The following is an 11,487-nucleotide window of genomic DNA, read 5'->3' as shown; positions in this document are numbered from 1 at the left end:
TTCTTTATTAAAGCAAACAAGACTGAAGACTGAGGAGGGGAGAGCTACATTTATAGGGACAGGGAACTAGCTAGAAAGGATACATTTTGGAGGGAACAATATCAGGCAATCACAGTCCTGCCTTTTGGAGGGAACCAATAAGACAGAGGATCCAAATACAGCAGCTTAAATGAACCAATAGTAGCTGTACCCTCTGGAACCAAAAGGCAGTTACTTTACCCTCATGCAATACAGACAATAATAATGCAGATATAAAATCCTTTGACTCAATACACAACAGAAAGCTTATTCATTTTCCTTTTGACGCATCCCGTCACTCTCCCTCGCAGCCCCCTCTATATATTATATATCTATGGACCTCTGCAGAGAGAGCGGAGCTGCGCTAATAGCCGCAGCTGCGCAGCGAGCCCTACCCAGCATGCACCGGGGGGGCCCTTAAGAGGCTCTGCCATTGGCCTGCCGGTGTCCCCCCCACCCCGCACGGACTACATTTCCCAGCATGCCGAGCGGGCGAAACAGCGGCGTAAGGCTCCCGCGGGCGCGCTGGGAAATGTAGTCCCGGCGTGGTGAGGGAGCGCTGACTCGTGTGAGGAGGCGAGGCCATGGCGGCCCCTGCGCGGCCCTGGAGCCCCGAGGAGCTCCGCGGAGACGCCCTGCCCAAGAAGGAGATCGTCCGCTTCCTGCAGGAGCAGGCGGCGCACAAGGTGGGCGCCCGCTCGGCCTCCCTTCATACGTTCGCGGGGACACGCGTGTCGGGGGGAGGTGTCGCCGCAGCCTTTCTCTCTCTCTTTCTCTCTCTCTCTCGGCCAGGGCGGGAGACACGCGAGGAGCGGGCGGGGCCGCCTCCCGCCCGACACGCGTGCGGGGAGATCGTCTGAACGCGCGTGTCCCGCCAGCGCCTCCCGCCTCCCTTTTTCCTTCGACCCCGTCGCGCGCGGCATGGGCGCCCCGCTTATCCACGGAGCAGAATCGCCAGGGTGTTCGGGGTCCCCCCAAGGTCATCCAGCCCAACCCCCTTGGCCAGCCCCGCTCCTGCCTTCCACCGGCCAATGGCCCTCAAATATTTTTTTATAAATATTCCATTTAACCATATATAATCACATCATTATTACGATCCACTTTACTTCTTTGGCTCCTCAGAGCCTGTCGCCTTCCTTCCCTCCCACCTCCTGGCTTTCAAAGCTCACCTTTATATCACAGCACTTGATACATTTCCCAATTCTAATAAGACTCATCACTAAATACCTCAAAGTTTAAATAAATATAGAAAGTTAAAAAAAAATCTCATTACAAGTCTTCGGACAACCCTTCTAGTGTTGTTAATTGCTTACAATGATCTTTCAAACCCAGCTAGATGGGTGGGGTACAAATAATAAATTATTATTATTATTATTTCAAATATTGTATACATTTACTCCAGTCTTTTTGGAATACTTGATTGTGCTGGTTTCGGATTATTCCCGGCAGCTTTGCCAGTTCCGCAAAGTCCAGCATTTTCACCTGCCCCTCTTCTTTCGTCTTTGTGGGGCATTCAAAGCTCCCCTCCTTTTCTAATTGTAAAATAAAGATCACCCCCAAAAAAGAAACGAAGGGACCAAGTTCCTCCCCCCAAGAGTTTCGGCAACCACACCTTTGCAGGCAGAAGGCCTGAGCGGCTGGGAAGGTTCCCAAAACCCTTCCGGGCTGTTGCTGCCGGTCAGAGTAGACAACAATGAGCCGGTTGTGGGTCTGACTCTGGGCAAAGCAGCTTCCTATGTTCATGGATCTGCACTGGCAAATGGAGTCGCCTTTGCTTTCATCTGTAAGCCACCTTGAGTCGCCGATGGGAAAAGGCAGGGCGTCAATAAATGTCGGAGATGCAACTTTGGGGTTTCGTTTGAGTGCATAGTACCTATGTTGTTGTCGTTTAGTCGTTTAGTTGTGTCCGACTCTTTGTGACCCCCTGGACCAGAGCATGCCAGGCCCTCCTGTCTTCCACTGCCTCCAGCAGTTTGGTAAAACTCATGCTGGTAGCTTCAAGAACACTGTCCCACCATCTCATCCTCCGCCGTCCCCTTCTCCTTGTGCCCTCCATCTTTCCCAACATCAGGGTCTTTTCCAGGGAGTCTTCTCTTCTCATGAGGTGGCCAAAGTCTTGGAGCCTCAGCTTCAGGATCTGTCCTTCCAGTGAGCACTCAGGGCTGATTTCCTTCAGAATGGAGAGGTTTGATCTTCTTGCAGTCCATGGGACTCTCAAGAGTCTCTTCCAGCACCAGAATTCAAAAGCATCCATTCTTCGGCGATCAGCCTTCTTGATGGTCCAGCTCTCACTTCCATACATCACTACTGGGAAAACTATACTTTTAACTATACGGACCTTTGTTGCCAAGGTGATGTCTCTGCTTTGTACCTATAACCTTGCAAAAAATACTCTTGATCCAAAGCAGCCTCGGGCTGAGGACTGTGACTGAGGCCACCCTTGCAGAGGGATCCCTCTGGGTTGGGTGACAGCTGCGGATTCCTGCAGCTGGGTGGGGAGGGGGATCACAAGGGCAGCACTGGCTCTCTTTCCTTTTTCATTATTATATTTTGTATTAATTTTCCATTTAATAACATATATTCACATCATCATTATCGACTTTACCTCTTTGACTCTTTAGAGCCTGTTGACTTTCCTCCCCCCCCCCCCCCATGGATTTCTTTATTAACCTTCATATTACAGCATTTTGTACACTTTCCAGTTATAATTGCAGACACTGCAAAATATCTCAAAATTTATATAAATATAAAATTTCTCATTACAAGTCTTCAGACAACCCTATTAGTGTTGTTAATTGCTTATAATACTCTTAAATATCGTACAAATTTACTCCAGTCCATTTGGAATACTTGATCAGGCTGGTTTTGGATTTTCCCCGTCAGCTTTGCCAGTTCCGCAAAGTTCATCATTTTCACCTGCCACTCTTCTTTCCTTGGTACTTATTGTTTCCATTTTTTGGCTAAAAGAATTCTTGCCGCTGTTGTTGTATACATGAACAGCACATATACTAAAATTGGAACGCCACTGGGTTGTGTTCAGGGTTTATAGTTCACCCCCAGTTTGTGGCCACAAGGTATTACCTGTGAATGCCCACGTGAGATTTTTGAGCTTGGTTGGAAGAAGAGGCTTCAGTTGATTTCATTCATTGGATGTGGTCTGGTTCAAGCAGAATACAGTGGTACCTCTGGTTACATACTTAATTCGTTCTGGAGGTCCGTTCTTAACCTGAAACTGTTCTTAACCTGAGACACCACTTTAGCTAATGGGGCCTCCCGCTGCTGCCGCACCGCCGGAGCACAATTTCTGTTCTCATCCTGAAGCAAAGTTCTTAAGCCGAGGTAATATTTCTGGGTTAGCGGACTCTGTAACCTGAAGCGTATGTAACCCGAGGTACCACTGTATTCCACTCTGTAAAATGCACTTCCCATAATCCCAATTGCATGGCAGGAGAGCGACGTGATTCCTTTCTTTCCCAGTATTGAACTAACGCTCTTGCTTTTGCTTTTAGTTCCTGTCAGAGCACAAACTACTAGGACAGATAAAAAATGTGGCCAAGACCGCCAGTAAGGAGCAGCTGATCACGGCATATAACGAGCTCTTTGAAACCAAGGTAGGTACCCTGCCTTGTCTGAGAAGATCTTATTACTAGAATCTTTGTGACTAAGGTTCATAATAATCAAATTTATTACCAGCCCTTCACTAGCTGGTTCTAGGGCAGCTTACAACAATTAACAAAATCAAAATTAAGAAACAGTTGCCTTGGGGACAGAACAAATGCTTTGCTTTTCTCCTGCATCTTGCAGGGCTAGGAGAGACCTCTGCCTTCAGTCCTGGAGAACTGCTGCCATTCAGAGTGGGCGGCATGAGGCTTGATCCCACCTAAGATGTTCATATATTATTTAAATGCTCTGTGTGTCAACTTGTTTTTTAACTGAAATGTAAGAGGTTTAGCATCAGCTGGGGGAAGGTATAAATGGGCTCCCGATATTACACAAGTGCTATTTAAAATAAGCTATGACACAAACCCATTTTCAGTAGCCATTGATAGTGGTGGGGAGAGGGAGATAATAAGTCCTTTGCCATACAAGCTCCTACCTAAGTTCTCTAAAAACCTGGTAATTATTTGGTGTGGATCAATATAGCTAACCAAATGAGTATGAAGGCCCAGTATAGGTGGAGCTCTGCAGGAAGCTCAGAAGAAGAAGAAGAGTTTGGATTTGATATCCCGCCTTTCACTCCCTTTAAGGAGTCTCAAAGCGGCTCACATTCTCCTTTCCCTTCCTCCCCCACAACAAACACTCTGTGAGGTGAGTGGGGCTGAGAGACTTCAGAGAAGCGTGACTGGCCCAAGGTCACCCAGCAGCTGCATGTGGAGGAGCGGAGACACGAACCCGGTTCCCCAGATTATGTGACTGCCGCTCTTAACCACTACACCACACTGGCTCTCAGCCATCAGCGTTTCCATGCTCATTTGTGCAGTCTGCTTGTTGGCTTAGTAGTCAGTGTTGTAGGATCTCTGGTTTGTGGCATTTTCCATAAGTCTTTCCCCTGCAAGTTAAAGCTCACTGTGGCCTGTGTGGCTCGGCTTCCTTCCTTTATAAGGTATATGAAATGATATGGATTGTATTTCCTTTGCAATGAGTATGTAAGAAGAGACTGCTGGATCAGGCCAATGGCCCATTTGGCCCAGCATTCTGTTCTCTCAGTGGCCAACCGGATGCCTCTGGGACAGGAATTTTTTCACAGATGTAACACATTTTCTTTCTAGAGATTTAAGGGTACTGAGAGTCCAGAGCATGTAGCAGAGCAAGTGAAAAATGTCAAGATTGATGAGGAGAAGGCCAAGGAGACGAAGCCTGAGGAAGCTGTGGATGAGGTAGGTGAGGAGAACCATCAGGTATGATTTGCAGACTCTGGCTGGTGGGAAGAGGCAGCCCTTGCAGGAATGATGTAAGGGAGCAGGCAAAATGGGCAGGAGGGGGGGTGCACCTCTTCTGGACATAGAAGAGCCGCTTCAGAATTTCAGGATCTTCCTCACCGAGAAAATGCAGTGCTGTAATGGTGGGAACTTCTCTCCAGAAAGTGCAGCTGTGTGCCTGGAAGTCCCAGTTCACGCCCTCACAAAGGGTTTGAATATCTGGAGTGGAACCAGCTGTCGGTTCCATTTGCAATTTCCTCCAGGGAACTCTGTTCCCTTGGAGATTTCTCAAATCTGTTGCAGCATTTTCTGGACAGGCGACCTTAAATCAGGCAGACTTCAGCACATATTCTAAGAGCTCAGAATTTAAGATCCTCCCTGAATATATCCACAGAGTCTTAAGTGATTTACTTCGCATGCTCACAGAAATAAGTCCCATTGTATTTCATAGGGCTTACTCCCAGGGAACTGTGTATAGTAAGTATTGCAGCCTTCACCCTGTTGTCCAGCGTAGGTCATGGCTGCACATCATTTTGTGATCTCGTCTGCTAGCTGTGTGGAGCATTGTGTTCAGTCATATCGGGGCTTTAATATTAAATAGCAGAGCTAATGGTTGGCTGTCTTTCCTTTCTGCCCTCTGAAGCCATTTCTTCATTGTCTTTTGTGTGATGCTTTGGTCAACTTCTGTAACTTTTGGAACAGTGAGAGCGGAAGCATGACCCTTGTTTCTTCCCTCTTCCCATTTCAGGGCCCCCCAAAATATACGAAGTCAGTACTGAAGAAGGGGGATAAAATCAACTTTCCGAAAAAGGGCGATGTCGTTCACTGTTGGTATACAGGGAAGCTGCAAGATGGAACCGTCTTCGATAGTAATATTCAGACGAGTAAGTGTTCAGAAAAGGTGGCATTTCTCTTCTTCACAGAGATGGGGAAGCTGTGGGCTTTAAAGATCAGAGTAGCTGTGACTGAAGGCACAGCTTTATTTTCTCTCATTTATACCCCACCTGTCTTCTGCCACGGAACCCAAGGTAGCTTCTACTTGTGGTTCCCAGTCACTAGACCCAGACATACCTAGCTTCAGCCAGGTGGTGGCCTTGTGCACCTACAGAGCATCTCCTGGGAACACAATGCAGCAGATGTGTTGCCTGTGAAGTGAACGGATCTTGCACAAGGCCACTTCTCTGCTTCTGGGCTGCAGTTTGCATTTTTTTTTGTTCCTGTCTGGGGATTCCAGTTTGCATTCCCCGTGGATTCTCGAGGGCATGGTCTGTTTAGCACTGGGGAATCAAAATTTTGCATTCTGACAAATGGGTTGGATCTGAATAGACTTGAGTCTCTGAATGGAAAAAGATTTCTGTGATTTCTTCCTACTCTTGCACCCCCAATCTACAGCCCACATGCTGTCATGTTCCATGTGCTTCTAGAGGGTCCCTGACCTTCAGCATCAGCTCTCCCAGGAGCTGCAGTGGAGAGAAGGAAGCAGAGTCCCATTCCATGAGCAGAGTTCCACTTACAGTATTGTAGCCGATGTGATGTATTCAGTGTGTCTGGGTTGACACATGTATGTGTTTGGAAACTGCCGGGGAGTCGGGGGCATCAGGCAGGCCCCCAGCTGGCACCAGCCACCGTCTGGCAGCCGGACGATCACCGGTCTCCATTGGAACAGCGTCAGTCAGCAACGCGAGCCTCAGGTACGTTTAGAGACCTGTGCATGCTCTGTCAGCAGAGTGAGTAAATCTTTGCAGCAGAAGAGGCAGGCAGAGACATGTGTAAGCAGCATTTACAGGCATTTTATTCAGCATAGTTCAGGAACAAAGGAAAACATGTCTGCTTCCCTTCGTCTCCAGCAAAACAGCGAAAAGCAAAAAAGCAATATATAAACGGAAGTTCCCAGCAGACTGTGCTGGAAGTAAACAGGCGTGTGACACACAACAGTCATGCCTGATCCTTTTAAGGTGGAACAGAACTGTATCCCAACGGTACGTACACATATGTACACACCCACCACTCATGGGCACAGTCAGAACTTCTTCCTGAAGTCCTGGAGAACCACTGCTGCCTCTCACTATAGAAGACAGTTCAGACCTAGATGGTCCAGTGTTCTGACTCTGTATAAGGCAGGAGTTTCTTGTGGTCCCCTGTTGCCACCTCTGCATGTCTGCTTGGCCTCTGGCCTAGAAGTGTATTGTACCCAAAGACCTGGGTGTTTGGGCAGATCAGGGGTGCCCTCTTGCCCTCAGGATTGTGGATGCCTGCCGCCTCAACGTGGATTTGTGACGTCACACACCCAGTGTCTGCGGCTCCTCTTCCTCCTCGCCACAGCGAGTGAGGCAACCTTTTCCATGTCTGAATCCCCCACTCCCTGCCCGGAAAAGGGTGCCTCGCTAGCTGGCTGCGGAGGGCAGAGCTGGACTGCTTCTCTCTCAGAGGTAGTGTTGGCTTTTCTCAATGACTTTGTGGGTGCCCCGCCCCCACAGTTGTATTATTGTGGGTGCCCAAGCACCCATGGCCCCCTGGAGTTGGCTCCTATGGTGCAGATGTCTCTTTCTCAAGCACAATTTAGGGGGTCTTTGTTCAGTGCAAAATGCCCTGAAATATAGTAGACGGAAGCTGTTTCACATGCTGCTTGCCTTCCAGTGCATCTTGCGCCAGAGATGACCCTCGTGAGGCTGCACTACCAGGCTTCCAAAGGAGAGTGGGATGGAAATCGCAGTGTTTCTCAGTCTTCCATGCTCCTTTTATACACTAAATATTTAGCAAACTGGGCTTTGACTGAGAAACCCCTTTCTTGACAGAGTGGTGGGAGTTTTGTAGCCATTAAGCAACTATCAAAACAGCTTCACTCCTTGGTTGGAATGGCTGCCTGCTTGTGACCAGGCTAGTCTTGCCCCCTAGTTACCTAGTGAATTTGCGTGACCTGGAATGTGGGTGACTCCTCGGGAATCCTTTCCCAAAAGCAGTGCCCTCCAGATGTTTTGGACTCCCAAAACATCACTCTTGCTCATTGGGAGCACCTTTTGGTATTATTGTTGCATGTTTTAAATATTAGTTTTGTATCTAAGTTGCCTTGAGACCTTTGGGCAGAAGGCAAACTTTCTCATCGCCCTTGACCACCAGCGATACCTTCCGGGTGGGGAGTTGTTGTCCAGAACATCTGGAGGGGATGTTCCCCAAGTGGGGGGAGGCTGGTGTAGAGCAAAAAGCCAGCTGGGAGAGGGATAAGAGTTCCAGAATGTTGGTGTTGTTTCAGGTTCAAAGAAAAAGAAAGCTGCAAAACCACTGAGCTTCAAAGTCGGCGTTGGAAAAGTGATACGAGGCGTGAGTATGCTGGCGGAAGGCTGGGTGGGTGGGTGCAGCTAGGATGTGTTTGGGCCTCCCACCTCTTGTGCCTGTCCGTCAGGGAGGAGCTCCTGTTGCCAGGCAGCTGTCAGGCTATTTGCTTGAATCCTCCAAGAAGAGAAGCTGGTGCATGTTGTCTGTCAGCCTTCCTCCATAGCACATCTGACAAAATTCATTTTCCTTTCCCGTGCTCAGTGGTCTTTGCATCAGAGTCCATTGAAACAGATTATGCTGCCCACCAAGATGGAGGAAGGAGGTGGGGGTGTTAAATGTTTTACCTGAGCGCAGGTTAGGATGATTGGCATTAAGATACCTAAGTGTATATGCCGTTTTAAGGATTTATTTATTTCACTATTTTGCTGTTTCTATGTGTCCTTTGTTACCTGTCCGCACTCCCTGGGCTACTTGTCGTCACATCTCACAAGTGCAGTGGCCAACAAGTTGTGGCTTGCCTTACTAGCGAGACCTGCAACTTGTGATGTCCCTGACCTCGCCCATCCCTGACTCCCGTGGCGTGTGCAGAGGGAGACGTGCCCTTGGGTGATCTTCTGAGGAAGGTGCAAACTTTTGCTACAGCCTCCTGAAAAGGTTCCAGGGAATAGGAAACTGATTCCTTTATCTAAGAGGAGGGAGGAGGAGAAATGGCTTCCGTCATATCAGTTGTGCTTTTGGCAGAATACAGAAGCAGTATTAATGAGCCCCTAAGGAAGAGAGGGGCAGAGAAAGGGGTTGTTTATTTTCTTCCAAATGGCATTTTGCAGATATCTAAAACAGCAGGGACAGTGGTGGTTTCTTCTGCAGAAACTTGTGGGATGGACATCACTTCTTCTTCATATATAGCTGTGGCGCTTTGGTCTAAACCACTGAGCCTCTTGGGCTTGCTGATCGGAAGGTTGGCGGTTCAAATCCCCGCAATGGGGTGAGCTCCCTTTGCTCTGCCCCAGCTTCTGCCAACCTAGAAGTTCAAAAGCACGCCAGCGCAAGTAGATCAATAGGTACCACTGTGGCGGGAAGGTAAATGGCGTTTCCGTGTGCTCTGGTTTCCGTCACAGTGTCCCATTGCACCAGAAGCAGTTTAGTTATGCTGAGCACATGATGCAGAAAGCTGTCTGTGGACAAATGCTGGCTCCCTCGGCCTGAAAGCAAGATGAGCACCGCAACCCTATAGTCGCCTTTGATTGGACTTAACAGTCCAGTGGTCCTTTACCCTTTTTTTACATATCCTGCATCAGTCTGTCTCTACCTTTCTGATAATCTTAAAAGCACTAGAATGACTGCAAAATCATGTTTAATGAATGCATTCATCTGAACCAGATTTTCAATAAGACAGACATCTCGTAAAACATTTAACCTAAAAAGGCTGGCTCTCTAGTCCTCCTCAAAACACAAAGGTCTTAGCCTGCTGAGTTCGTTAACTTACCCAGCAGAGGGAACTTGCTCCACTCACCCTTACTGTTTCAGCTTATCTTCTAATAGCCCAGGTCAAAAACATTCCTTCCAGCCTGTTTCTCAGGTAGATTTGTTTTTTCCCCCCAGTGGGACGAAGCTCTGCTGACCATGAGCAAAGGGGAGAAGGCTCACCTGGAAATCGAACCGGAATGGGCTTATGGGAAGAAAGGGCAGCCAGATGCCAAGTATCCTTGCAAAGTGTGCCGCTGAGCAGTCTACTAATCTGATGGAAAATGTGGGTGTGCAAAATTCTCTGGCTCAGAAAGCCAGGTGCTGGTGAAGGAATTCCCAAGGTCTAAGCATGGGGCAAGTGCAGGTAAGAACATCAGAACCTACTGGATCAGGCCAATGGCCCATCTAGTCCAGCAGCCTGTTACGATATGATATATCTTAATTGTCATTGTCCCATACAGAACAATGAAATTGAAAAATCTACAGAAGACATTCAAAACCCCCTAAAAACTCTGAAACCCCATTTTAAAATACAATATATAGAGATGCCCCAATGGGAAACCTGCAAGCGGGATTTGAGTACAAGAGGCTTCTCCCCTGATGTGGCCTCCAACACTGCTGCTCCAACTGTGGAGGGAGAGCACAGCCATCATGGCTAGTGGCCCCCCTCTTCCAAAATTTTTGGGGAGCATGGGATGCAAATGGGCAGAAACGCCTGCAGCACGGCAGGTCTCACCAGCACCCTTCCCACAAAGGCAAAGCACATCTCTTGACACCAAGTTGGTCAATTGAATCCCTATGTGCTGCCAAATAGTAGGTGATCCCTAAAATTGGGCATGACGGCAGTGCCAAGATGTTTGAAGATGAGGCAAGAGGATCTGGAAATAAGGAACTGAAGCGGCAGGCTAGAGCATTGCACTTCCCCTTTCCTGTGACAATGCTTGCTGCAGCCCCGCCCATGTGGCGTGTCCCGTGGCTGGGAATTGTAACCGAAGTTGTTCTGGAACAGAGTCAAACTCTGCCTATCTAGTTTTAAGTACTTATGTGTTCTCCATTGACTGAGTATTTCAAGGGAAGGTGATGCCAACTCTGAACCAGACAGATCATGTACTTGAAGAACTTTGGGGAGGGGGGAATGTTATATAGCAGGTCTTCATCAGCTAATTATAGGATATGTAACAACAACAAACAATTGGCAAATGCTTACTACATTTTGTTCCTCCCTCCCCCTATTCCTGTGAACTTTGCCTTCCGACTCTCTTCAGAACTGCCACTCTGCAAGTGTAACTTCTACCGTAGAACGAATTCCTTAACTTGCATACTTTAGAATTCCACCAAATGCAAAACTTTTCTTTGAAGTGGAACTGGTGGATATTGAATGAGGGGTTGCTCCTCCTGGCCCCCCATCTTTGAAAACTGTGAAGATGCTCTCGGAAGTCCGGGGAATGTGTTTGTGGCCTCGTTTCTCACACAGCAAGGGTGGGGTGGTGGGTGGGAAAAATCTTTTATTCCAGTTGCTGTGTACAGCATCACTTTAACTAAAGACTGGTTTATATACATGGCTCTGACTGTCATTGGCCATCTGTGGCTGTCATATTTTTTACTTTGGCACATTTAAATGGTGCAGTTGTCATAACATTTGAAGAGGTCCTCCCTTCACATATTTTGAGGCAGCCCCTACAGTTAGAGACTATTCCAGGCAGCCACTTTTTCTGCTATGGGGCAGGGGACACTTCTGAAAATCAGGTTGACGCAGGGGACAAGAGCCTAATTAGCACTGGCTGCTGATCTCCAGCTATTACTAGTGTAG

The 11,487-nt window shown here is 48.0% G+C and overlaps 1 protein-coding gene across 2 annotated transcripts; it reads left to right on the top strand.

Annotated features, from left to right (window-relative positions):
- Window positions 1-494: 494 nt before the first annotated feature.
- FKBP3 (FKBP prolyl isomerase 3) lies at window positions 495-11,236 on the top strand. 2 transcript variants are annotated; one of them, XM_083738393.1, is made up of 7 exons: window positions 495-704; window positions 3,528-3,629; window positions 4,788-4,895; window positions 5,686-5,821; window positions 8,188-8,255; window positions 9,813-9,910; window positions 11,005-11,236. In XM_083738393.1, the coding sequence occupies exons 1-7, from the start codon at window positions 603-605 to the stop codon at window positions 11,057-11,059; spliced, it is 669 nt and encodes a 222-aa protein (XP_083594519.1). In that variant the 5' UTR covers window positions 495-602; the 3' UTR covers window positions 11,060-11,236. The 2 variants fall into 2 exon arrangements, with proteins under 2 accessions (XP_083594519.1, XP_083594520.1); XM_083738394.1 differs by lacking the exon at window positions 8,188-8,255 and having other exon boundaries at window positions 539-704.
- The last annotated feature ends 251 nt before the right edge of the window (window positions 11,237-11,487 follow it).

Source organism: Podarcis gaigeae (genome assembly GCF_964106915.1).
Source record: "Podarcis gaigeae genome assembly, chromosome: 1".
NCBI classification, from domain to species: domain Eukaryota; kingdom Metazoa; phylum Chordata; class Lepidosauria; order Squamata; family Lacertidae; genus Podarcis; species Podarcis gaigeae.
The sequence above is the reverse complement of the archived record's forward strand: the minus strand, read 5'-3'. Positions and strand labels throughout refer to the sequence as shown.